This window comes from Mauremys mutica, chromosome 12, assembly GCF_020497125.1.
Source record: "Mauremys mutica isolate MM-2020 ecotype Southern chromosome 12, ASM2049712v1, whole genome shotgun sequence".
Taxonomy (NCBI): Eukaryota; Metazoa; Chordata; order Testudines; family Geoemydidae; genus Mauremys; species Mauremys mutica.
Window position 1 is genome coordinate 64287275 of NC_059083.1, and position 27238 is coordinate 64314512.

General features: G+C 39.2%; 1 protein-coding gene across 3 annotated transcripts in view; it reads right to left on the minus strand.

The window, feature by feature from the left end:
- Nucleotides 1–27238, minus strand: part of FOXK2 (forkhead box K2) — a 119557-nt gene that overhangs the window by 76447 nt on the left and 15872 nt on the right. For all 3 annotated transcript variants that reach the window (XM_044981589.1, XM_044981586.1, XR_006572696.1), the window contains 3 exons: nucleotides 26352–26554; nucleotides 26133–26258; nucleotides 25679–25801 (listed from right to left, as the gene is read on the minus strand). In XM_044981589.1, the coding sequence (XP_044837524.1) occupies nucleotides 25679–25801; nucleotides 26133–26258; nucleotides 26352–26548 (446 nt within the window). In that variant the 5' untranslated portion in view covers nucleotides 26549–26554. Of the gene's footprint in view, nucleotides 1–25678; nucleotides 25802–26132; nucleotides 26259–26351; nucleotides 26555–27238 lie in introns of those variants that run through there.

A 27238-nucleotide genomic window follows, 5' to 3' on the forward strand; every position in this document is an offset into this window, starting at 1 on the left:
TATCAATAATCCCTGTGTTACAGAAGTCTCTCATATAATTCCACTGAGATTGTTTTTATTCACAAAAAATGTTGACATAAACCCACATAAGTAACATTATGGATCCAATTCAATACAACAAAATATTTCAAATTCAGAAGTTGCACTCTATCCTTCAAATTATACTATTTCACATAGTTCTCATTTTACAAAATATAAAAACATTCACACTGGCCTCATGCAGAATGTGGGTGAGCTGAAGAGAAACTTGATGATCCTGAAGTTGTCAAGAGCCCTCTTTCCTTAAATTATGTGAGTTTTTCCCTGAGGAGCACACACACATTTTCTCTGTTTATCATCTTGCAAGGCCATTGTAAGGAGTAATAACACAGGCCCCAGTCCTGCTGAGATTTATGGACACGTTTCATTTTAAGCATGTGAGTGATCTCATTGACTAATGGAACTACTCTCATGCTTAATTGTTTACGTCTTTGCAGGACTGAAGCCATAGTCTAATGGTTTGCTTTGCAAATGGCAGATTATTTTGGTGAAAGGCAAGATTTAAAAAAATTTTTAAAGTTAATATTATGGGTGTAATTCTAAACAAATCTATAAAAAAATCCAATGGGATGAGGTCTGATGTGGAAAATAGAAAATATTGCCATGTGCACACTTAAACATCTATAAGTTGTTGCAATTACTTGAAATCCAGCAAAATCAAAAAATGTTGTCATCCCAGAATAGTTATTTTTATTTTCAATAAATTAATTGTATACAACTTTCAAAAAACAGCACTTTTCTCTGAAGGCAGGAATTTTAGCCTTCACAATACAGATTTTATCTTAAAAAAACAGTACAAAAATCTTCATCAAAAGGTGTGATAATTTTTAGGCCGTTTTTAAAGTAATTTAAAATCCATAAACACACCTTCCTCCTCTAGTTTGCTTGCACACTCAGTTTCGATTTGTTTTTGGTTCTTTTTGGCAGGGAAGGGTTTTTAAACCAGACCCTCTAATCTGCGTCATGCTACTGTACTAATCTATTTGGTGCTGAAAACTACAACACAGGTGGAAAAAAATCTAAAATAAATTCCAAAAATATGTCATTAGTTATTAAAAAAAAAAAAGATCAAAACTAATCAGCTGTCTTTGATATGTAAATACTAATTATCATCACTAAACATTTAAAAGGTAAATATTATATGGTACTGCTGAGAATAAGGACAAGACAGATTTTCTCTGCGGTAGTTTATAACCCTAGGTTAGCTCCAGTCCAGCAAACTGAGAAATCCATGCCAGTTATTTTATCCAACACAAATGTCTGCAGTTGGTTTACAAACCATGTTACCCAGCATGCTCTAGGTACCAAGCTGCTTATGGAGGTTGCAACGTGCAGAGCAATAATCTCTGATTAACCAAAACCATGTAGCATGGGAACAGCGAATAAAATATATGCAGATGTCTGCTTCATCAGTAGGGTACAAGCTAAACCCCTGTCCCTTCAAACTGCACTTTACGCCACCCTGCTAGGAGAAATTTGCAAGCTTTGAAGCTGCAGAGAGACATGTGCTTTCTAGATGACATCATCAGCAATGTCTGGGCAGTGACCTAGGCAGTGTGTGTTTGTAAACAGTGAGAAGGGCCCTGGGGGTGGGGCAGGCAGAACAATCACCACCTGAGCATACACCAGACAGTTATGTCAATGAAACACTGCCTGCAGTTGCCCCAGAGACTGTTTCAGAGGCAATAGTATGTGTTTTTAGAGATTACAACAGTTTCTAATGCAAGAAACCATGTGATGCAGCAGAGCCAAGGGCAGCTCAAAGGAACACTGTCAACTTGAAATCTAGTTGTTTTTTTTTTAATAAGTTAAGTCGTTTCAGGTGCTATACCAGCCCCGAGTTCCTATGCCCCAAGTTCCTATGCCAATTTTTGCAGTTTTACAACCCCATTTCCCTGTTAAAACATTCAGACAGAAGTATGATTTTTAAATATGCAACATCCCCCACCCATAGAGAGTAATAACTGTGTTTAAAAAGACCTGCAGATCCACATAGGCACTCAAAGGTATGCAACAATAGGGTTTTTTAAAAACAATGTGCAGGATAATTATGTTTTAATTGGAAATTTTAACCGAACTGTTCATTACTTTTGTAGTTCAACCTAGTTTGGGATTTAAAATAATGTTTGCCAAATAAAGTGGCAATAGGATAAATTTTTCACTGTTCTGTTTTATTGTTGCTATTTTAACAATTCATTGAAGATGGGGATAGATTGTTCAGGGGCATTTTTAATCTGGTATTTCTTCCACTTCTACGCTCCATAAAACAAGTCTTAATATCACAGAAGCAAAACACACACTGATTGCAGCATTGCCTGTATTTAGTATTTATCATCGTGGTTAAGGTTGGATGCTTATCACAACCACTGACAAAAGTGAACTTCAGTGTTTTTGTTCATATGCTAGTCTTGTTCACACCAATCAGCTTGCTACTGAGCAAAACTTTTCTATTATTTTGTAACCATATTTGTCCCTTTATATTAATTTGGTGTTTTGCTAACTATATACATTTAATAATTATTATTGACACCTATGGATAAGCAGTTACTAAAATATTATGCCATGACTTTCTTTAAACTGAAATTATGACTTTCACATTTTTTCTGTAAGAATTAACCAGCCTTAATCATACTGTATTGTGAAAGCACTTCAAGGAAGCATCATATATTGAGACTTATTAAACAACTATTTTTAAATGTTTAGGCACTCTTTAGCATAATTTCTATATATCCTCAAATCAGTAAACTTGAGTAACATGGCAGGATGCACTACAAGAATTAAGAGTGGTTAGTCTTTCTGTATTAAACCCTTGATAGGATCTTCCCCCATTGTAACAGTAACCACTGGAGTAAGTGGGTGCTGACCCGGCCATGTGACAGGGGTTTTAACCTCTCATAACTCTGATCCATGTCAGGTAATAAAGTTTCAGTCTCTTATCAGCACAGCCTTATTACATGGGGTCAGATGTAAATTAAACCTTGTCAAAAAATGGAGTAAATGAAGCATACGTCACTCAGTCTGTAAGGGACCCTGACCGAATTGAAGAAAGAAGAAGTAGCGGTTGTAAGTTATATCAGTTTTAACCAATACAGTCATAGATCTACAAGCCCTAGTGTAGATGTAGTTATATTAGTACAGAGGTGCCTTATACCAGTGAAATTATTCCCCTTCCCACATGGGAAAAGCTATAACTTTAAAGCATCTTTATACCAATAAAACTGCCTTCACAGGGGAGTTTTATACCACTTTAGACTATACCAGTATATTAGTTAAAACAGTATAACTTCCTAGCATAGACTGCCCCAGTTTTCTTGGAAGCTAATAGTGTTAAAGAGAAACTAGATAGGGTGAACCCCTCTAAAACTGCTGTAAGTGGAAGGCCTTGAGGCATCTGAGATCTATAATACTTTTCTGTGGGAGCATGAAGAAACTACAAGACAGTTTAATAAAATCATTCAAATATTTGAAGAATACACTGATCGATGCAAGAATATCATCTGGGAAAGACATATTTTCAAAACCAACTCCCAGGTGAGTCAGTTGACCATTACAGGCCTATGTAGTAAAGCTAAGTCATGGCAGTGGTTCTCAACCAGGGGTCCGGAGCCTCGTAGGGGGCCTCAAGCAGGTTTCAGAGGGTCTCCAAGCAGGGCCAGCATTAGATTCACTGGGGCCCAGGGCAGAAAGCTGAAGCCCAATCCCTGAGCCCTGCCACCCAGGACTGAAGCTGAAGCCTGACCAATGTAGCTTCATGGAGGCCCCTGTGAAGTGGTGCCCCAGGCAATTGCTCTACTTGCTACCCCCTAATGCTGGTCCTGGCTTTTATATGCAGAAAATCAGTTATTGTGGCACAGGTGGGCCATGGAGTTTTTATTGCATGTTGGCAGGGCCTCAGAAAGAAAAGGTTGAGAACCTCTGATCTAGAACACTACTGACAGAGCTCCAGTTCTAGCAGATGTAAGAACCACTAAACACTAAAACACCAGGAGCAGCAAAGAGAAGCCAAGTATCAGATCACTCTCAGCAATCAGAGGCCACTGCAGAAGGAACTGTTTTAAAAACAAGAAATGCCTGTGTCTTCAGAAAGCCACTGATGTTCAAAGATAAGAAATACTGACAGATGTCCAATAAAAGACAGAATAATCCTGTCATTTTGCAGGAGTTCAAGTATTCTTGCCTGGCCTTCATTCTACCCACCTGTATTTGTGTACTGTATTAATTAAATTAATCTGTTATTTTTCGCTGGTATTATTGTATTTACATTTGATTTTCAAAAAGGAGACAAGATGCAACAGAAGCTGCTGGAGTCAGTAGATACTGACCCTGTCATGATTGGGGCCAACAAATAAAGGTAAGCAAGCAAATGTTTCACACATTTATTACACCTAGCATGTTCTGAAACAGTCCCCTGAGAACAGAAACTGCCCTTCTGGAGCAAGATTAAGCTGAACAGAAGAAAAACGTAGAGCAATTCACTTAAATTTGATTTTTAAAGGTGCTTCACTTTTTTAATAAATTGTCATTTAATTAAATAACCTTGCTACATGTAGTTTCCCATTAACATACATATATGTTAGAAGAAAAGTACCCATTTTGCTACACACTACAATCTGTGTTCACATAATGAAAAATCCTCCTCACTGTGTATAATCTGTGGAAAGTAAAGGTGGAGTGGAAACCTTAATTTAAAAAGGTACTCCACTCTTAGAAATGCAATAGCAGAAAAGATAGCTGCAATGTATACAAACTTCTTAGTTATGTTTGTACATTTGTTGTTTGCTATGGGCTTGTTGGTTAATGTCAAAAGATATCTGTGCAAATCCTGAGCTGAAATCTTGCTAATAAAAAACTTTTGCAGTTTTCCATTTGAAAATACAGTATCACAATTATAGCAACCGAGGTAATTAAGCTGGGTGAAACAGAAACTAATGTTTTCTGACTCAAGAAATAAGAAATTTTGAAGAAGCAAAAATGAAGGTTGATGTGCTATCTGCAGAATTTAAAATACTGTTTTTCCTGTTCCAAGCGCAGAAACTCAAAATCTAAAAAAGTCAGTTTTCACTACTAGCATTTTTAAATACAAACATTTCTGCAACACACTTCTCACCATTAGAACACTTTCTGGAACAAGATGGCAGTGAACAACACAAAATCTACACCAACGATTCACCACAAAAGGAAATCAGTGCAGTTCATGAAGCACAGGTGTGATTTTTTATGCTAATACATACTACCAAGATGGTGAGGTGCTGCATTTTATACTAGCTGAATGTTCCAAGTGGTCTTCTACCATAGCCCAAGGTAGAGCACATTGCAGTAATGCTCTCAAATGGCTCTCTGACTGTGTAGTACCCCCATAATGCTGACTAGATCTCTTGGTAGCAGTTGTGTTGCGATTTTGAAAGCTTTTGTCGTTCAACGTTTAAACGCTTAGAAATTGTCAAAATAGTGTATGCAGACCACCACTGCATGTACTGACAGTCATGCCACCAATTGCAAGATTTCTGTATACTAATGAAACAAACTAGCAGACCCTGTCTAGTAACAATAGGCTCCCACAGATATTCATCTTGGCATTATCACTCTTTAATATTTGTATCAGCAATATGCCATTGACCCAGATACAGACTTTTGAATAGTGGATGATCTCACATTCACCATCCAAGTGAGCACTTTTACCCAAACAGAATGCATCAGAAGCTCTGAAAACACTGGAGGAGTATTATTGATTTTGGAAACTGACCAAACCTTCACAAAAAACAACTGTCTCCGCATTCCATCTGAGCAACCACCATGCAAAGAAGCACCTAAATGTCACTTTCTGCTACATGAAATTTAGGCACGAGGATTTCCTGAAATACCTTGGAGTGGTTCTGGATCACAGCCTCACATACAACATCTGACAAAGACCACTGTCAAAATAAAGCCTAAGGATAATAAAATCCACAAATTAGCTAGGACCAATAGGGGAGCAGATGCTCACAGCTTGCAGACAGCCATCTTGGCCCTTGTCTTCTCAGTAGCTGAATACCTGTGCACAAGTATGGACAAAGTCCATATGAAACTTGTCAACATGCAATTGTTCACTAGGACACTGGGAATGGTCACAGGAGTGCTGAAGTCAACACCAACAGTCTCACTTCATTGCAAGTATCTCACCATCATCCCTCCAAAGAGGAGCAGCAATAATACATCACTATGACAATGCAATAAACAAACCCAGATTTGCCCATTTATGAAGATCTCTAAACTTGCCCCCCCCCCCAGCCCACCTGAGAATGCTGTCTTAGGTCCAGGAACCCTGTCTGAGTAGCAGCCAAAGCTCTTAAAACTTGGGACTGTCATCAAAAGACAACTGGCTGAGGCTGTGAGAAGACAGCAGGATCAAGAACAGATTATGGATATTACAGACCAACAACTTGGCTTCACCGTGCCATCTAAGATATGGATCACAGTGAACCATGTCAGAACTTCACACAGGTGTTGCAATTATCTACTATACAACTAGAAGAAGGAGGACAAACCACTATGTGAATGTGGAGAAGATATCCAAACTACAGACCACCTAGTTAACTGCTGTCCTTTAAGATCCTTCTCTGGAAGGACAACCTTGGTTCACACCATATCACTTTACAAGCCACAAAGTGGATGACAAACTTAAACGTCAACCTTTTATGTTGCTTTTCAAGTTGCCACATGAAAGAAAAGAATAAATCACTTTAAATCCCACTTTTATATTGGTTTAACAATCAGATCAAGAAATACAAGGTTGAATCTTGTCCAGTTCTCGGCTAGGATCTTGGTTGTGGCAGAGAGCTTTAAAGGTGCCAAAGCTAATGGTCAAAGTAGGGATCCCTAGGTATTGAGATCTTGTATCAACAGAAACCAGAGTACTTCCTGGGAAAACACTTTCTCAGAAGCATTTTAAGTCCGTCATCTTTGTGTTTCACAAGGTATGATCTTAATACATCACTATGGACATGTCTACACTGCACTGTAAGCCCAAGGTTAGTGGGACTTCAGTTGGCTGACCTGTGTTAGGGAACCCTAGGCTTGAGCATCTACATTATGTTTTAACCCTACATTAAGACTTCTCTAATCCATGATTGAACCTAAAGGATCTAGCATCCACACTGCAATGCACAGAGCCAACTCAAAGTAACCATATCCCAGAGTTCCTAGTGCCCTCCTGAAATGTGTCCATTCTAGCCCTAGGGCCACAATGCACTGTGGGAAAACTTTTCCTGTAATGTGCAGGGTGAGCAGTAGTTTGAGCAGCCCAACAATACAACCTGCAGAGTAGTCATTTTGGTTGGCGCACTCCCAGTTAGCAGACCCAGCAATATGAAGGAGGCAACTTTTGACAAACTTCTCTTGCTTGCACTTTCACTCCTGCGTCAGGTAACTGGCAGCATATTCACGAGGTGCTCGTGGACATTTTGACAGTGTTTTCTGTCCCACCAAAGGTACCTTACAGATTTCCTGAGGGAGCTGCAGGAGGAAGCAGAATACTCTGGCATCGCAGACTTGCACTGGCAGATTCTGATCAGTATAACTGGCATAGCCACTGATGCCCCCTACGTAGACTGCTACTACTGGCACAGGGCCACAAGCACAGCCTGGTGGGACAATGTTATCATGCAGACCTGGGAGGACCAGCAGTGAGTCCAGAACTTTCGCATGAAGAAAGCCACATTTCTGGAGCTTTGTGAACAGCTCACCCCCAACCCTCCAACGTGAAGAGAGACATCTGAGGTCACCCTTGCCAATCCAGAAGCGGGTTGCTATAACTATCTGGAAGCTGGCTACTCCAGACTGCTACAAGTTCGTTGCCAACCAGTTTGGGGTTGGAAAGCTGACTGTTAGTAAAGTAGTGGCAGAGGCAACTGAGTGGCTTACCCCAAGGTGGCATGCATTAAAGATATTCCAGAGGTAATTGCTGGCTTTGGGAGAATGGGGTTTCCTAATTGTGCTGGGGCCATTAATGGGACTCATGTGCCCATAGTTTACCCTCCTCAAGGAGCATGAGTACCTAAACTGCAAAGGGTACTCATTAGTTATGCAGGCACCAGTGGACTATAGAGGCAGATTTCCGAACGTCAGCGTTGTCTGTACTGGAAAAGTTTGTGATGCCAAAGTTTCTTGCCACTTTAGAGTCTGCATTGATGGCCACACTGGGATATTATTCCCACCAAATGACATTGACAGAAACGATGTTGCTTTCCCCATTGCTATTCTGGGGGACCCCACATACTCCCTTTTGCTTTGGCATTTGAAACCATTTCAGAGACCCTGGCAAAAGAAAGTTTAATTGCACACTCCGCACGTGTAGAATGGTTGTTGAATGTGCTTTTGGCAGATTAAAATCACATTGGAGGTGTCTACAATCTCATTTGGATGCCAGTGTCATCAATAATGTCAATTACTGTGGCTTGCTGTGCTCTTCACAGCCTTTGCGAAGCCTGAGGTGAGCTACTTCCCCCTGACTGGACCTCTGATAGCTAGGGGATACTGGATCAGTACCCTCAACCAGAAAGTACAGGTACCACTGTGGGAGCTGGTTGCACCGGGCAGCAGAAGTCTTTGCAGATGCAGATGCTTTGTGTGCTCACTAAGTGAACTCGCATGGCCCAAAGGATGAGGAGGAATAGTACCTTTAGGAATGTGCTTGTGGGGAAAAAGTGGCTTATTAATTGTTTTGATGGGGGGCAGCGCTTGGGAGGGGTGTAGGCTTGATTCACATGCAGTGCAAGTCTGAATGACATGATGAATAATGAACTTGGTTGTGAGGGGAGACCAGAATGGGTGTACAGCCAGTTTATTGAAATGTGAATTGATGTACCTTACCTAAATAAAAGAAGCATTGGTAAGCAAACCTATTAATTGCTCCTGAACATTTTTTAGCTTTACTATCTCATGCCATAATTCTATGATGCAATACAATATCAATAAGTGAAAATATAACATGCTTTATTTGTAAATATGTTCTAAAATAGTAAAACACTCACACAGCATTGAGCAGGCCAGCTGCCATTACAAAGCCACACACCCAAAAGGGCAGGAAATAGTTAGTACACGACATAATCCCTCTATCACTACATGTTCCCTGGCCCAACATTCTCTTGTCCCTTCTTTACACATTTTCCCCTCACTTAGGTTGATGGTGGTGGTGTGGGGGGTAGACATTTCCACCAGACGGGTTGAAGGCAGCAGGGGTGGAGGTTTCCTCCAGAGGGGGAATTGACGAAGGAAGGCTGCACAGGGTTTAGTTGCCCTGCCCAGCCACTCACGAGTCCTGAATGCATAGCCCACCCAACAGAATTATCTAAGTTACTGCTGGACTGAGGGTATGTTGCAGGAACATCATGCCATGGAGTTGGAGAGGCAGCTGGAGATGGTACTCTTGCAGCCGTTATGGACAGGAGTTGCTGAAACAGTTCTCTCTGTTGAGCTCTGTCCTCCTCCCTTAGCCTCCATTCCTATACCAGGCACAGCTTTGCTAGTGCCTGCTCCCTAGTTGAAACCTGTCCTCCACCTGGACAGCAAACCTCAGCCTGTCTTCCTGCCTGTCACCATATCATTGTTCCAGTCTTTTGTCACTTCTTCTCCTCGTACTGGACTTGCTGGTCTGTCCTCTCAAGAACATCAACTTGATCATGGAAACACTTCCTATGGAATGTGAAGGTGCGCTGAGTTCCTGAAGAAGAGCAGGCGGTATATAGGTTGAGGGTCCTGAAGTAGGACATGAAATAGAGGGTAATTGTCTAAGCTAGAGCACAGAATTAATTTTTGTGGAATCTCAAGGACAAAACGTAACATTTCTAAAGTGAACCAACACATAACGTGAAGGGTATGCTTCAGTCCTCAGACTGTCTCTGGATACAGCCTTGTTAATCGCAATCACAGAAATGCAGAAACAACCGTAAGTTTAAAATTATAACCCTTTTTTGTGTTTCATAAAATTTTCTTAATTTCCATGGGGGCGGAGGGATGGTGTATATAGTGTCCTTGCTGCAAAAGGCTTTTTCTGTCATTTCAGGCCTTTCCTATTGTGAAAGACAACTGTTCTTGTGGTACGCTATTGGCAGGGGGAGATGTTACTCCAAGTGACTGGAGGGAAACCTGCAGCGTATGCAGCTGAAGTATAGTGACCAAACAGAAGATCTGTTGTTGGAGTGGACTAGTCAGCTATACGGGGTCGGGGGGGGAGGCTAGAAAATACACCCTTCCCTACAATGTGATTGACTATCTGGAGTCCTGCTTCAGGAAAAGTTTGCAGCTATCAGCAGCCAAGATTGGGTCATAAGCCATGAGGGAATTAAGATGATGCTGTGTTAGCTCACATATGGCTTATTGTGTTATTGCTGCACGCAAACATTCTGAAATCTGCAGCTTTCCTCCACCCTGCACCCGGCATAGTTCTGGGAAAAACTGGCAGCCCACTCATACTTTGGAGAAATGATTTTGTGACCCACAGACTGCATGGATTACCTCTAGCTGAAATGGACTAAATTTGGAAATAGAATACTGTTTCCCAAATACTATACACTCAGTTCACTGTTTAAAGGCTGCTCCATGGACCCCGGAGGAGTGGTTACAGAGTGGCAAATTTATTACTGAAAGGAAAACATGAATGACCCTAGCAAACATCTGTGACTTAACAGTTAAAACAACAGCTGTTTATGAATGTTTGAAATTCCAAGTTGTCCTTTTGAACTCCACGTAGTGGTGGGAGTGGAGACACCAAGGCACTGTGATACAATCTGCCATTGGTAGCCGCACACTGCTAGCCGGGGCTTATCATTTTTGCATTGCTTCTTACAGCAGAAATCCCTCCCGCTACTGTAATAATAAACTGTACATTTCAGTCATACACTTACCGGGCTCTGGGGTGGCTTCTCTCTCCACCAGGTTTTCTATAGATTCGGCAACGGGCTGTTCCTTGAGGGTGGGGGGAATCAAACAGTTCTTCTAAGTAGGGACCAAGAATTTGCTGTTGATCCTGATCCGCAGCCTGCTCTCAGAATGATTTCATTAAAAGAGTCACTTCATGCTCCTTACTGGGAGCCTAATGCTGGCTCCCATCAGTCTCCATGCTGGATTCAGTGACCAAGAGGGCACCATCCTGATAAGATCTTCATGAAATACAGTTGGCTCTGTGTTGGGCACAGTGCCCAGAACCTTGTCAAAGTCATACTAAAGTGGGTATGTTGTTGAACAATTGCCCGAGGTGTGGTTCTTGTCCCTGGTCTTCTGCTACTCGCTCTTCAGCCTCTTAATGCGCTCCCTGCACTGATCACCTGTCCAGACAATCTGCAGATCTACCAGCTTTTTAGCTATCTACTAGTATGTGTAGTCATTTTTGGTGCTTTTGCTGAAGTCCACAGTTTTACTTGCTTTACATCAAAAATTCACCAAAATTTGGCTGTGCTCCCATGACCATGAAGCAGCTCACTTTGAAAAAAGCTTGATTGGCTTGCTTTTCATTGCAAACCTAGGAGGTTCTCTAATACTGTGCTTTCAGTTTGGTGATCAGAAGAGAATGGGTTAACAATTATCTAAGCTGCTGCCATTCACCAAGGGGTGTGGCTTCCATTTTCAACACAGTGGATTGCAGATTGTTGGGACTAAGAGAGGATTTAAGGAAATTGTCCCATGGAATTGTGGGATACTTCTGGCAGACTCCCAGGACCTGAGTAAAGGCTGCATCTACACTGCAAAGCAATAGGGCTGGGACCCTGGATCTCAGCTTGACTTGTACTTGGACCCTCCAGCCCTGCAGGGTCCTGGAACCCTGGGTTAGCACAATTGTAGTGCAGATGAAAAATGGATTTAGGCTTGAGCCCGAGCCCAAGCTCAAGCAGGAGCTTACGTTGCAGTGTAGACATACCATATAAGGTCTTGTGCATGCTACTGCAAGACTTGTGCATGCTTCCTTTCTCATTCATGCTCTGTTTTCATTAAACAAAAAGCAAAGAGATACAAATCATAAGAGCATGCTTACCATAGTTTTTACCCAGGACTCATTTTTGGCTACCTTTACACATTCCATTTTTGCTTTAGGATTTTCAGAACTTTTTATTTTTCTGAAGCTTAGACATACATATCATGTTCCATTATCAGGGGTCAGCAACCTTTCAGAAGTGGTGTGCCGAGTCTTCATTTATGCACTCTAATTTAAGGTTTTGCATGCCAGTAATAATTGTAACGTTTTTAGAAGGTTTCTTTCTATAAGTCTATAATATATAACTAAACTATTGTTGTATGTAAAGTAAATAAAGGTTTTTAAAATGTTTAAGAAGCTTCATTTAAAATTAAATTAAAATGCAGAGCTCCCCCCCCCCCCGACTTGTGGCCAGAACCCAAGCAGCGTGAGTGCCACTGAAAATCAGCTTGTGTGCCACCTTTGGCATGCATGCCATAGGTTGCCTACCCCTGTTCTATATCTATTATACACAAAATATTAGAAGCCCATCAGTGTTGACAGACCCAAAAAATCTAATATTAAAAAAAATCACCCCCCCAAATTCTACATTTTTAGAGATTAATTTCTCTTATAAGAAAGGCAGACTATTACTTCAAACCAGGAGCTGCAATAACTTCTCCTGGACCAGGGCTTTAATAAGCAACACAAACAAAACTCACTATGTACCAGGATCACAGATACATGCTACACCATTTATCACTTATCACTGCTGGCTCCATGATTCAGAGCCAGCAGGGGTCTGAACTTGGTAAGAATCTTACACTCAGACATTTGGGAAAGCAGGATTTTAGTCAGTTTCAGTTCCCTTCTGGTTCACAGGAAAGGAGCTGACAACAGAGAGTTGATGGACTATGCAATGGGAGTGCATTCATCTATAAACATCATCCTGGATTGTTATTGTCTGAGTTGCCCAACTCCTGATATGGAATGTTAACACTACTGTGACTTTTTTTGTGTGTGGATGTTTTTACAATGCAAGGAAGATATTTTAGAACAAAATGTGTCATTTCAAAAGGGGGGAGGTTGCAATTTGGAAATCATCCTACCTCTTTAAATAATAAATATCTAATTGACATTCCAATCTTAAAAGGGGATCTGGGAAGCTGAAATTAAAGTTGACTTAAACCCTAAAACATCCACTGAATTGCACCACTAACCAGGCCTTTTTTTGGGGGGGGGGGGGGGGAAGAGTGAGGAGAGAAAGGGTCATTTAGCACGAAGTGTTCATTAACTGAAGTTCTTTCCAAGAGCTCTGACTTCCCAGTTTAATCAAGACACTAAAATAAACAGTTCATTAACTTAATTGATACCAGAGATCCTGTGCAATTCATGATGCAGAATGATCTAAAGTGTCTTTAATGAATTAGTAATTGCCAAAGGATTTCAAGAGGCAGAAATAAAGGAATTACAAAAAAGTTAGCTAAGATATTTCTTTGCTGAACGCCCTATGCAACCTGGTTAATACAAGCTGTCAGCATTTCATCTGTTACTCATAATGCTCAGAAAAAGGCAGCATTATTCTTTTTATATCCTGAAGTTTGTCATTTTAAAATCGGATCCTTAATAGTACTAAGTTTCTACTACTATTTTTAATTGGTCACTGAAAGTTAGCGCATGTATTTGTCTAAAGCAGCGGTTTTCAAGCCGTAGGTCGTGATCCTGTTTTAATGGGGTTGCCAGGGCTGGTGTTAGACTTGCCGGGGCCGAAGCCAGAGCCCCACCGCCCAGAGCTAAAGCCGAAGCTCTTGAGCTTTGGCCCCCCATGCCCATGGCAGCGGACTCAGGTGGGCTCAAGCTTTGGTCCTCGCTCCTGGGGTCATGTCGTAATTTTTGTGGTCAGAAGGGGGTCCTGGTGCAATGAAGTCTGAGAATCCCTGGTCTAAAGGACCACAACAATACAAAAGTTACCTAAGCTACCGCGCCTTCCAGTTGTTTTTGTAAATGACTGAAAGGTCTGGAGTTAACTATCTTAGACTGGAATAACTAAGGGGTTTTTTATTACAAAAAAAGCATTATCTAGACAATGTTAAATAGCCATACTTTACCTTAAGACAATAGCTTGCATAATTACAGAGCAGATGCTACATGTAGTAGAAGCTTATAGAAATATTGTGCACATATGCAATAACAATATTTAAGATCAGAAGAGTGTACCCTGGAATTTTCTGAATGTATATTTCCACAGAACCAAAAAACCCAAGGAACTATATCAAGTGACAAGACAAAAATATCCTAAACTGGAATTATGGTTTAAAAAGAAAAGTAATAAAAAATTAAGAGGAAAACAATTTGGAGAGCACTACTGAATTAAAAAAAACGTGTAATGTCAAGAAGCAACAAGGTAAGGTTCAATTATAAGAAGTTTGACAATCTGGAAATGCACAGCTGGAGTCACCCAGACCACCTTTGCTCTATCCCCTATGACCAGCACTCTAGGCCCCCGCCATTTGTGGCACATGTAAGTTTGATATTTGTATCTCAGTTTGACAAATCCTGAGAGTCTTATACCTCAGGGGATTGGTCCTAGTCAATCTTGAAAGTGTAACTAAGGATTTTAAGAAGTTTGCCAACTCTGGATATCTTAAATCTAAACTGTTTTAAGACTCGCCCTGGAATTTTTATTAAGACTCAAGTTTGTGGTTTTTGCAGATGTACTTCTATTTAAGATACATGATCCTCACACATAGTGTCTGTGATACACCAGATTGTCACTATCTAATATTCTGAACGCTTTGATACGTCAGTTGTACTTATTTTCAGTCTTGTAAAAAGAGCACACAGAATTTCCTGTGGACATCTTAAATCCAGTGTATTTTCAACTACAGACTACTGTATAAAAAGCCTGAAAGATTAGTTATACGGATTACAGCACCACCCACTATGTAAGTGCTTTCTACACATACCTGAAGAGAAGTCAGTGTTCTGAAAAGCTTACAATTTGCTGCTACTGCAGCTAACTTGAACTAAGCAATATTTCATAGTTCACAAGCAACAATTAGCCAAGCTACTCATGTACAAAATTAAAGCTGAATACATCCACAGTTGTCAAACTATTAAAGTGTCAATACAATATCAAAAGATTCAGGATGTGGCAAGATAATGATCCAACTTTTTCATTTGGAATTGGTTATGCCCATGTATAAGGCATTCATATGGATTTCAATAGGCAGGATTTTTAGCTCTTCCAGCATAATCTGTGGATATATTAATATTTTAATGGGTTAATTAAGGACCATTTGGTGTGATATATTCTGCCTACATTATCAAAGCTTATTTTTGTGGATTTATAGTTCCTACTATTAGCATTGCAGCTGTCTGATGTTCAGGCATAAAGTTACATGCAGCGTTACACACATTTTTAGAATACATGCATGCACCCAGCACAGACAATACAATATAAATGCATCAGATCTATGCACATATTTTGTAGCTTGCATCAGCTCCATGTACGTTTATTAATGTATAATGCTTGCATTATGTGCCAGATAAGAACGCCACCAAAATCAAGCTGGACTCCCTCACCCTTTAAATAAGGGCTCAATTGTGGCATTAAGCCATAGCCTTGTGTTGGCACAGCATTGTAAAGCATTCTCCTAGACCTCTGTGGGTGTATTAGAGGGAGTAAAATCTATGACACCCCACTAAGCGGTGTGTCACACTCCTATCTTTCCCTCCCTCCCCTCTCCCATTAAGGCTGGACAGCAAAGCTAGCAGGCATGGATGGGTGCAAAGCCATGATCTTCCCTACTCCTCTCCCTTTTTGGGGGGGGAGCTTGCCCTAGGCAGAAGTCACTTAGCAATAGCACCTGCACACCCACCTGCATGGGAGCTGCAACTCTATCCTACCCGTGCAGGAAGTGCAAGGGGGAAAGAAATAACTTATGCTTCCAACCACACTGCACAGCTGCATAAGGGGCAATCTACAATCTAGCCCCAAAATAGAGCCTCCATCCACCCAAAAATTAGTCATAAGTGCTTCTCCCTTTTTGAAATTCCCTCTGATATTCTAATGGCTTTGAGCTATAAAGGAGGAAAATAAAGAAATTTCAACTAGTCAGAACACGCATGTCTCAAAAATGCCTTGGCCAGTTTCTCCTTAAACTACCTAGAAAGAGTTTTGTCCTGGCAGAGGATCCTGCATGCAAAGTTTCCACTTATTGTGGTTAGAATGTGATGAAACAATGTAAAGAGAAATCAACCTTCACTATGTCATTAATATTTCCATATCCATATAAATATGGAGATTTTATAAAAAGGTATGCAACCCATGCTCTGAGAGCCCCTACACAGTTTTCACAGTGATATAAATATGCACTAATCAATACACCAAATATAATTAAAAACAAAATAAGATGTCTCAACGACAGACGTATTCAACCCCAACCAGCGCAGCCCATGCCCTCCCTAAATGCCTGAGAAATTAAGGCCCTTGCAGTATATCTGAAAATTCATAAAAACACTTGTTACATATACTTGTGCAGACAGTTTGTTGTGCACATGCAAAAAAAGTATCTAAATCCAGTAATTTTTTTTTATACCTGCACAATGCAGACATCCAAACATGTTTATTTTAAGTTGAGAAAATAAAAGAAAACTACTCCTATGCGGACAAGTCATGTTTGTTTGGTTTTTTTTAAACTTTGTTACAGTAGTGGTGAAAAGGGCAAAGAGAAAAGAATATAATAAAGCAAGATGAGTAGACATGCTGCATCCTATTCTTTGTAAAACCATTCCAGCTTTCCAAAATAAAAGAAATTGAAGTGTGTTTATACACAAATAAACAAGCCTATCGTTTCATTGACTACTGCACATAAAGCAATATTAAAATGGCTGAATTTCACAAATTAATAACTGATTTAGTTCCATATATAAACACAACAACTTCAGAGGACAAGTGAATTTTCCATAATACTTTTTGGTCAAAGATTTAGTAAACTTTGGTAGAGAAAGCATTTCAACATAAACACTTGAGCCTTGTTACTAAAGAACCAGCATCACCACAAACTCCAAAATTCTTTTGCAAACGTTTTGATAACATATCACACGTAGAGCAGTTTTTAAATTTTACATCCAAGTTATTACTCTTATTCAATATAAGGTAAATTACATTTGAAAAGAAATGAAATGAGAACTGCTTAGATCCACCTGCTACTTTCACTCCTAGAAGTTGCCTAGTCTATTTCTCAGCACCCCAGGTGAATTCCACACATATGTCCACTCACCATAGACTCTGGGTATCATGGTGGTGAGGCAGAACTGGAGTTCTATTAAGGAGTGGAGGGGATGGGAGAGCAGTTTCTGGAACAGGGAGAGGAAGTGGAATTAGAAAGTAGCTGTGGCTTAGGACAAGCCATAAAAATATTCAGATTGCAGTTCCTCTTCTACTTCATCTCCCCCCCCACCAAACTGAAACCCCACTGCCCTCACAGAATGATCCCCCATACGGTCCTCTCCTTCCTTGACCCTCACACACAACTGCTTCTCCTCTCATGCCATCATTCATAGCCCCCCGACCCCTGTCCAAAACTTCCTACTATGCCAACTTGCCACTATTCCCAACACCAATCATTCCCATCCTGCCCTTGCAAAAAAAAAACCACAACCCTGCAGCCTTTCCCTCTTCTCTACTCCCTGCTTAACATTAACTTGTACTTAATTCCTGCATGCAAAAAAAATTTAGAATTTAAGAGCTCACTGTGATTAAGTAAACTGGTTTATTGCACAGCTGCAGTGCTGTCTCTAACCACCAGTTCTCCTCCATGCAGTCCATGGACGAACTTTGCAAGGAAATTTGTTTTAAAGTGTTATATGCAGCCATTCATAACAAAAATCCTGAAGGGCCTATCAAGCATACATTTAGAACATGAAAATCATTGACCAAGATTTTCAGAAATGACTAGCGATTTTCTGTGCTCAACTTGACACATTTTAAAGGGGCTCTTTTAAGGTATCTTGAGCTGGGTACAGAAAAAAATCAAAGTGAAGAAAATCACTAGTAACCTTTGGAAAATCTTGGCTTCCACTTCTACAATAATCATGGTTAGAGCTCAGCCTTATTTACTAAATACTTTGTACTAATGTGCCTTTCTTCTAAGGTTCAAAACACACTTGAACCTCACAATTCCTCTATGGTAGGTACTCTTCCCATTGCATCGATGAAGAAATGGAGGCACAGAAAGAAAACTGACTTCCACAAAAATCACCCAGCAAGTCTGTGGAAGAGTTTAAACTAGAACCCAAAAGACTTCTCTCTATTATATATCCTAAGTAATGTGCGTGACTAGTTTTCCCCTGTTGATTTATGACTGCATGATAAATCCTGAATATAGGCATTTATAATAGAAACAGAATTGTTAATGTCTCACAAAAAACGGATGTACATTCTATATAAAAAAACAATATTGATTAACTACCCTATTTCCTTTATTCTTTACTGTATAAAGGAATAGGCCTGTATTTCCCCAAGGTATACCTGCTCCCACTCCTCACAAGAACTATAATGTAGACATCCAAACATGTTTATTTTAAAGTTGGGAAAATAAAAAAAACTACTCCCATTCTATACAGACATCCGTTGTGATGTTACAGGGCTGATCATTCCACACCTTAAATAAAGGGCAAGAGCTAGTAGCTAGTAAATTTAGTAGTTATGAAATTCTGTATTTTTGTACTAAAAAATTTTTGCATTCAAAAAACCAACACTCTATAGCAAACCATTTTTTTTCCTGTTTAAAATCATACTGGTGGTGGCTATGCCCTGTAGCTAAATAACTGTTCATATGAAATGGAACACTTCAAATGTGTTTAGAAAAAATTCTGATGATCTATCCTGTGAAAGGGTGGAAGTTTTATCCATTTCTTAGGTACTTCAACTGTAAACTAATACCTAAGAAATGGATGAAACTTCCACCCTTTCACAAGTTCTCTGTAGTCTCATATCTACATTTAATGTTGCTGGAAGGCTAGTTACATATTGGCTCAAATGGCCATTTGCCCATGAATCTTTTCTACTTAATATACTGGTAGCATAACATAAGATTTTTTTTCCTCATACTTAAACATGTACTCGTTTACTGTTCTACTTGATGCATTGGGCCAAACCACTGTCCAGTATTCTACCCTCCAAAAGTGTTCAACTATGTATCCACTTCTAGAGATAATCACAGAATATTGTAACAGTCCAAAAGAAAATATGAAGCAATATCTACTCTTTCCTTCAACTCCAAGTGCATATTCTACAATAGAAATTTAAGAAAAATTGACCAGTAAGGTGAGGTAAAGTGTATGGACCATACTATATTCAGGTATTATCGGTCAGCCGAACAGCCATTATTTTGCTTGACACTGAAGATTTAATGTGTATGTGATTTTCAATGTATTTCCATAATAAGTTGAACAGTATAAATATTTCAATTATGTATTTATAATGCACAAGATCTGGAAAGAGCGGATGGTAGTTCAGTGCTCAGCCACTACATGGGGACAGAGTTCCCTGACAAAATTCTCTTTTATAGTTATGTGCACTCAGGTTGACCTTGTATGTTTTGCTTCAGGATGTGATGGACCACACTGAGTGTTGAATCCTTTGTCTATGATGCCACTTACAAAGTTAAGTTGAAGACTAAACCTTTCTTTAAGCTCTTTCATCATTGAAGTGACCGCCACCAGTAAAGATGCCATTTTTTCTAGGCCAGACTAAATCAGCAGTCAGGCTTGCATTACTGAACATCAGGCAGCCAGGGACAAAATTTTGAACGAACAGGGAGAAAGATATAATATAAAGTGCTAAAACATTCCTTCTCAATAGAAAGTTTCCAACAAATACCACCCCTTTCTATTTTATTTCAACAAGTTGGTGGCCCATGTAACATTTGACAAGTTATTTTGTATTATTCAATAAGACACAGAATTTCCTCAATGTTACCGTACTTCAAAGCCAGCAAAAGAAGAGTTAAAGAAAAAGGGGTAGCATTTGCTTTGTAACAGCTGAACTAAAGTGCCTTTTAAAAATAGCATATTTTGTGTAATGGTCTAGTTGGAAGAGTTTGTCTCTAAGGGCTTGATCCTGGTCTCATTCAAGTCAATGGAAAAGCTCTGATTGAAAGATGCAGGATCAACACCTAAATCCCCATGAGTAACTACACACAAACTCTCAATTATATACAGAATCACAACTACTCTATTGAGCTTTAATAATTATTGTGATGTTCAATGCTGATATGGCCTTTGTAACTGAAACATAAGTAATCAAAGCACTATTTTGGTTTTAATAAAATGAAAACTAATACATGAGTGATCAAAATAATTAACACACTGAAATTTATCGAAGTATTTGCACATGCATGTCATCACTAGCTATCAAAACTCATCATTCAGTGCACAGCCTCTCTACAGAAAATCCAGGCATGTATTGAACCTGCTCCGTAAGAAGAGGACTTTAGGGGAAAAAATTACAGGAAAGAAAACATGAACATCAGATGGTACCACCGCTTCTAGAATGTCATTTGAACATTATCACCACATATTTGAGCATGAATAAAATGTTCAAAGATTATAGAAAGTAAGCCATCATTCTCAAGCTGATCAGAAGTTATTCTACTAGTACTGGTGTAGTTTACTGTTTCTCTTTCCCATTAAAAAGCCATGTCTGACCCTGATGCAGTTTACATTATGGACTTCCATAATGAAATAGTACACTCCACACTCTTTATTAATGTTAACATACCACAATGACGTTTCAGTTAATGAATTTTAATTTGTTGCTTGACAATTAACATGGAATTTTATACTACAACTTACAATAAGTTCTCCATAATCAATAACATCCTCACAGCAAAACAAGAAGGGTTCAAAGATGTCTCAGCACCATTATGTAAACGCTTGATATTCTTCTTGTTGGCCAGCCTGAAAAGTAATGTGACAATGATCAATAAGGTGCTTTTTTTCTGACCTTCAGAAACCTAAACAACAAATATGGTTTCATTTTCACTGAAGTTATATTAAGACAAGTATTTGTCAGTGGAATTTTACATGAATTATTTGTTTCCAATTATTTTTGGATTATGTTAAACTATTTACATTGGTAATGATTCATTTGCATTTTTCCATGTGCAATACATACTTTTTGCCATACTGGTATTCTACACTTTCACAATATTTCTTCTCACTATGGCTCAATACAGTTTTTAACATATTATTACAATCAAAATAACTCAATGACTGTTGTATTTTACACTAATATACTCCCATCTTATTTTTCTAAGGACAAAAATAGTTACACATTCACTTAAAAATGATAATAATAAAATAGTGATAGAAGATACAATTTACAAACATTTTCCAAGGCAAAAATATTAATAAAATATCCTGAAAAAAAGGAAGCTGAATACATCAGGGCTCGTTTTACTTCAAGTCGTAATTTCTGTGTTTGGTACTGACTACACTTCAGCTGAAAGTGTGCTAGCAAAAACTGCCAGGGCTTGAAAAATAACGCACTTGCCAGCGGTGAGCAGGAAACTTTCCCTGGTGACCTAGGCATCTTATCAGTTTTCTCCATAATTTAAGCCTTTTAAAAAAAAGTTTCTAGCCTTTATAGCTGCAAATATACCCCTCCATATCTGAACCAGTGCTATGTTGTCTTACTGAATCTATCCAAAACGATTAGAGGTGTGAACTGACTTTAGTTCAAATCCTAGCTCTGCACTAAGCCAGAGTAACCAGGTCCAATATTGGAATTTCTCTAGGGCTGACAGTCATTCTTTTCCTTCATATTCCCAAGGCCACTGTACAGCAGCAGAGATACCATGTGGATGTTTGTGCAGCCACAAAATAGCCTCCTCCACATCATTTGCTGTACTGTGTGAGTGGAAGTGATGCACTGTTAACTAGATCCATCAGCACCTTATCCAAATACCCACTGTTCCAAGAGGTGCTAATTTCTCATACAGGCTCCCCAAAATCCTGTCCCATCCCCCGCAAGGTTGAACTACAGTGTTTCCACTAGTCTATCTTATTTACTTTGAGGATTCTCAGAAATTCTCCCACATCACTCCAGACTGGTTATGAGCATTTTTAAATCACATCATTTAACGCTGCCCAGAGAAGGATGGGAGAATTTCAGAAAATCTTCAGTGTAGGCAGAGCCAAAGAGAGTCCTCTATAGCTGCAGAATAGGGTGTAATATGTCCCTAAGAGTGATATGAACCATTTCCATTCATCTCAACAGAGTGTTGATTCTAAAGATTTTAATCTCATGAAACTGGAACAATATAACTGGAACTTCAAGGAAGCTGCAATGCACCCCCCCTCCCCACACACAGTTGGAGACTAAGTCTCCAGTTGTAGGCTACTGGATGGTTTCCCAAGATCTGAACTTTGTTTAAACATGGGGGTGGTCACCATATTTAACTGAACAAGTTGGACAGAAATTTCCCAGCCCTCCCAAAAAAAAAAAAAAAAAAAAAAAAGGACCAAGTACTTGGGGAAGGAGGGTTCTAAATAGAGAGTGGTTCTCAGGAAAAAAAAAATCTACAACTGTCAGGGAAACTGTCTAGGAATAACCATTTAAATAGTTGTTGCCAGAACCACTTCAGCATGTACAGGATTAACTGGGCCCAGAAACATAGCTTAGATTACTGTAAGCAGTACCAATGAGCATCACCAATTTATCTCACAGATTTGACCTTACCCAAAACTATGACACTGGTGGGAACAGGATTACTGAACAAACTGATTGTTAATTTGTAGTATTGCTCAGGCAAAAAAAAAAAAAAAACCTGTATAAAATGAGGACAGAAGGTATTTGTCTGGATATATACAGCCACTTAACATTATGTTCCAGGATTAAGTCCCAGAAAAAACAGCCCTTTCATTTCAGGCAGGCTATCTTCTTCCTCTCCTTTTTGAGAGGAAATGTCAAATAGGAAGAATAAATGGCTTCTTAAAACTTGCTGGGATAGCCCTATACTCAATGTAATTGAGCTATAAAGATGGATTTGAGAGCAACCAATGTGGTCACATGGCTAGCATTCCAAAATTCTAGACTGAGAATGATCAGAGGATACATGCTCAAAAAGAACCAGCAACCGAGGGGAAAGTGTTTAACTGCTTCCCTTCAGCTGCAGCACTGTAATGTATTATTGCTCAAAGCAGCCTTTCAGACACTGGAACCTCTTCTTCCCTATTCCTGCTTTAACTTTTCTCAGCCTCCACTAGCAGAAGCCTCGCTACCATTAATGACCAACAGCTACTTTGCCTGACAAGCACTTTTAAACCCCAATGTTCCACTCCCTCACACAGTGTCCTTCCTCCAAAATAGTCCCCCAATTACTCAGACCCCACCCCAAAAGCTAAAATCAAGTCAGATGGATGGGATTCCAAAAGCAAGACAGAAAAAAAATCATTAAAGTTGCTGAGAAGGCCTATGAGCTGCAGAGCTACTCCCGGGATCTCTGAAAGATAGTGTTCAAATAGTTTGCTTCCAAAATTAACTAGTTAGAGTGCTTGGAAGGCAAACTGCTGTAATGCTGTTAAATAAACTAGTATTATGGTGTAGTTAAGCACCCACAATGAGAACTTACTATATGGATACTGCTTTACATTAATGTTACCCCACACTCATACCTGCACACAATGAAAATATATCCTACATATTCAAAGACTGACAGGAAACTCAACAGGGCATTACACTCCCAGAGAAGCAGGAAATACCTGCCTGCCTACCCACCCTTCAATAGAAGTACATTCTCAGACCTTTAAAACCAGGGAAAAGATTGCCAGTGCCAATATTCTTTGTCCATTAAAATATCTATCATCACATTTTTCAAAAGGTGAACAGAATTCTCCTCTATGAGGCTGCCAGAGAAACATCTTAATAGCTCTCATATCCATCTAAGACATCACTGCTTTACTGGTTAGGATGCTAGCCTCAGACTTGGGAGATCTAGGTTCAATCCCTTGTTGTCCAGGGAAACATAGTACATCTTTGGTAGAACTCACTTGGTCTCCCCGTCCCTCAGTTTCACGCATCTGTAACATAGGATAACAGTACAGCCCACCTCACAGGCAATTTGTGAGGAAACATATATTAAAGATTGTGAGATGATCAGATACTAAAATAATGAGAGCTATATACGTACCTAAGATATAAAGATAATATTTTTCTACAAAAAAAAATAATCCACGTTCAGCCATTCAAGTGATCCAATTAAATAAATATTTTTAGGTAGTTTGTAATTACCTAAAATACTTCTTGTTCCATAAATGAGAGACTTCACCTATATTTCTAACTTTCCTAGTTCTTAAACATAGCTAACATTTCTTTGCTTTGAGCATGCATATTCCTAGTGACCTGGTCTGTTTATTAACAATCATTTGTCCAGCATTTTCCATTTCAAAGCACTGGAATAATATTAATTCATATATTAATCTTCATATATATGAAGATTATAAGATTGTTCCAAAGTACTGTATACCTACCTAATACTAAGCTATGAGGAAATTTTAATGACGATCAACCAATTTGTGCAATATTTCTGACATACTAAAAGACCATAAAACAAGTATTCCATAGAAAGTTTCACTTACCCATGATATATCAATCTCACAAAGTCAATCTCAGATCCTTGCTGCTTTCTAAACCAAACTGAAGTTCTGTTGTCAGAATAAGATGCCAACTTGAATGTACTTGAATTTATCCACTTCATTGATTTTGCAATTCACACCATTTTTCCAAACATTCTTCTGAATCACAAGAGGACTCGCTTTCAGAAACTCCAGTTTGTTAACCTATCGAAATCAAAGTAGGAAAAGTTAAAAAAAGTTACAAAAAATAATAGTGGAAATTAAGATTCATGCAAACACATGCTTCATGCCTTACGTACTTCACCATATTAGCGAGGGGTTTGGACACACCATGCAATGCCATTGTAATGTCCTAGGATCTCAGTGTCCCCTGCACACATTAAAAATACATTTTTAAAGAAAGTTAGATAACTAAAATATGGACCAAATTAAAGTATTCAGTAACGCTGTTGTGGATAATTGAAACCTAAAGAAAGAGTAATGGACAAGCATACCTATTTGAGGCTCCTTTGATCTCAACTGTGAATGCCTCAGTTACTGTTCGTATTGCAGTAAAAGAAATCAGTAGAGTCGACTGATGGTATGGTTGCCTCGAGGAACACAGCACTATTTTAGATAGGTTAACATGTCACTTTGTATGTAATAGCATTCCAAAACAGGCAACAATGAAACATTTGTCTTTTGAGCAAATTTAACTGCACACACAATAATCGCACTAGTCTGCAGGCTGCATTCTGCTACAAGTATCAAAATGTACTCACAATTTCACTGTAAAATACCTGAGACACTATATTTTCTTGTTATATCAGTGCACTTTATATACAATTATGGAAGGCAGCAAACAGTGATGCAGGTTTGCTGTGTGTGCCCCTTGAGGTTTCCAACTTTCCCACAACGTACTTCAGGTTTTCCCCTCATCTGGACCATCCAAAAACATTCAATTTGTTTTTAAATAAGAGATAAGAGCATGAATGGTATGGGTTTCTAATAAGCAAAATTAAAAGTGATAATAAACTGATGCAAAATAATATATTCACATATAAAACATGCAAAAATAACAGTGTCACTAACGTGTCATCAGTCTCTGTTGAACAGTCATCAGGCAAATCCCTCTCTTCTTTCACAGTTATGATTCTTACATCTTCGGGTCCAGAACAAATAGATTCTTTAGACAACTGGTCATCATTGTCATACCTGTATCACAGAAATATGCATAATTAATTAATATTGCTTACTTCTACATTTATTCTCTTCAAGCATTCCGAAGGAATATATTTAACTTTGAAATATCATTAAAATTCTAAATTCTATAGATATCATTAAAAGTTCTAAAATCTATAGATAATGGGAAGACCAACATCTCTTTTGTGCACATTCTGAGGTTTCCAATTTTATTAAAATGGGCTGTCGATTTTTCTGTACATAAACTCTCTGAACTGTAATTAAAAAGACTTTCCTGTGATCTTTTAAGCACAAATTAAATTTTGTTTATACCAATCATGTAAAAATAGAGAATGTTACTAACGTTCCATCCGCTGCTATTAAAGAAGTGTCATCTGGCAACTCTCTTTCCCCTTTCACTGTAATTCTTCTCACATCTTCAGGCAGGGAACATATTGATGCTTTTGACAATGGGTCATAGCTGTCATATCTGTATTACAAAAATATATTTGGTATTAAATTAACTTTGAGAATAGTCTTTGGTTCATTTAATTGTAATAAGATGCAGTGATATTTTACTTACAAATCTAGTAAAAATCCTGCAACTTCTGCATCATTTCTGAAATCCAATTTTTCCTTAAGTGTCAACCATCTATCAATATGATTTCCCACATAGATTCTTGTTTTCCCTCTTCTTCTATCGAGACTTTGCTTCCTCTTTTTCTTTTCCAAGCAGGACAATACAGGGGGTCTACCACATCTCTTTGCCGGTAATGACATTGTAAGCTTACAAATAAAGAGAAATAATAGTAAAAATGCAGTTCATGGCAATTATGTAGATGTCAGTGTTTTAAGTCATCGCTGTAAATGCTGATTTCAAACACTGCAATATTTATACACATACACAGGACCAAATATACCAATTAAATCATCTTACACACAGGTCAGGCTCAACGAGAACCAAGGTTCTGTGGACCCTGACCAGAGAGCTGCTGAGCACCTCTATCTCCTATTCACTTCAAACAAGGATTCACCACCTCTCTGAGGACCACATACATAATTGAACATAGATCACAATATACACTGTAAGATCAACTAACATCCATGCGTGCATTCATATAGTAGCTGAGTTAAAAAAATTGCTTTCTTGTATACCCCTCCCCATCTATGAAAAATAATTAACTACTATATTTTTTTAGCCCCTGTGTATCCGGCAACCTCCACTCCCCTTTAGTTCTTTCCCTTCTCGTGGCTCTCCTTGCTCCTGCAGCTTCCCCCTGCTCGGAGCAACTCCTAACCTCCACTTTCCCCCTCGCCTGCCCAATGTTGCAGCTCTTCTTCCCATGGTGCGGCTCGCTCCCTCGCGGGATGCAGGAGCCTCGCACGGTCGCCGTCCTTAGCCTCGTCCGTCGCTCCCACAGCGAGGGCAGGAAGCTTCAGGGCTCCCCCCGGGAGCAGGGGGAGCTGAGC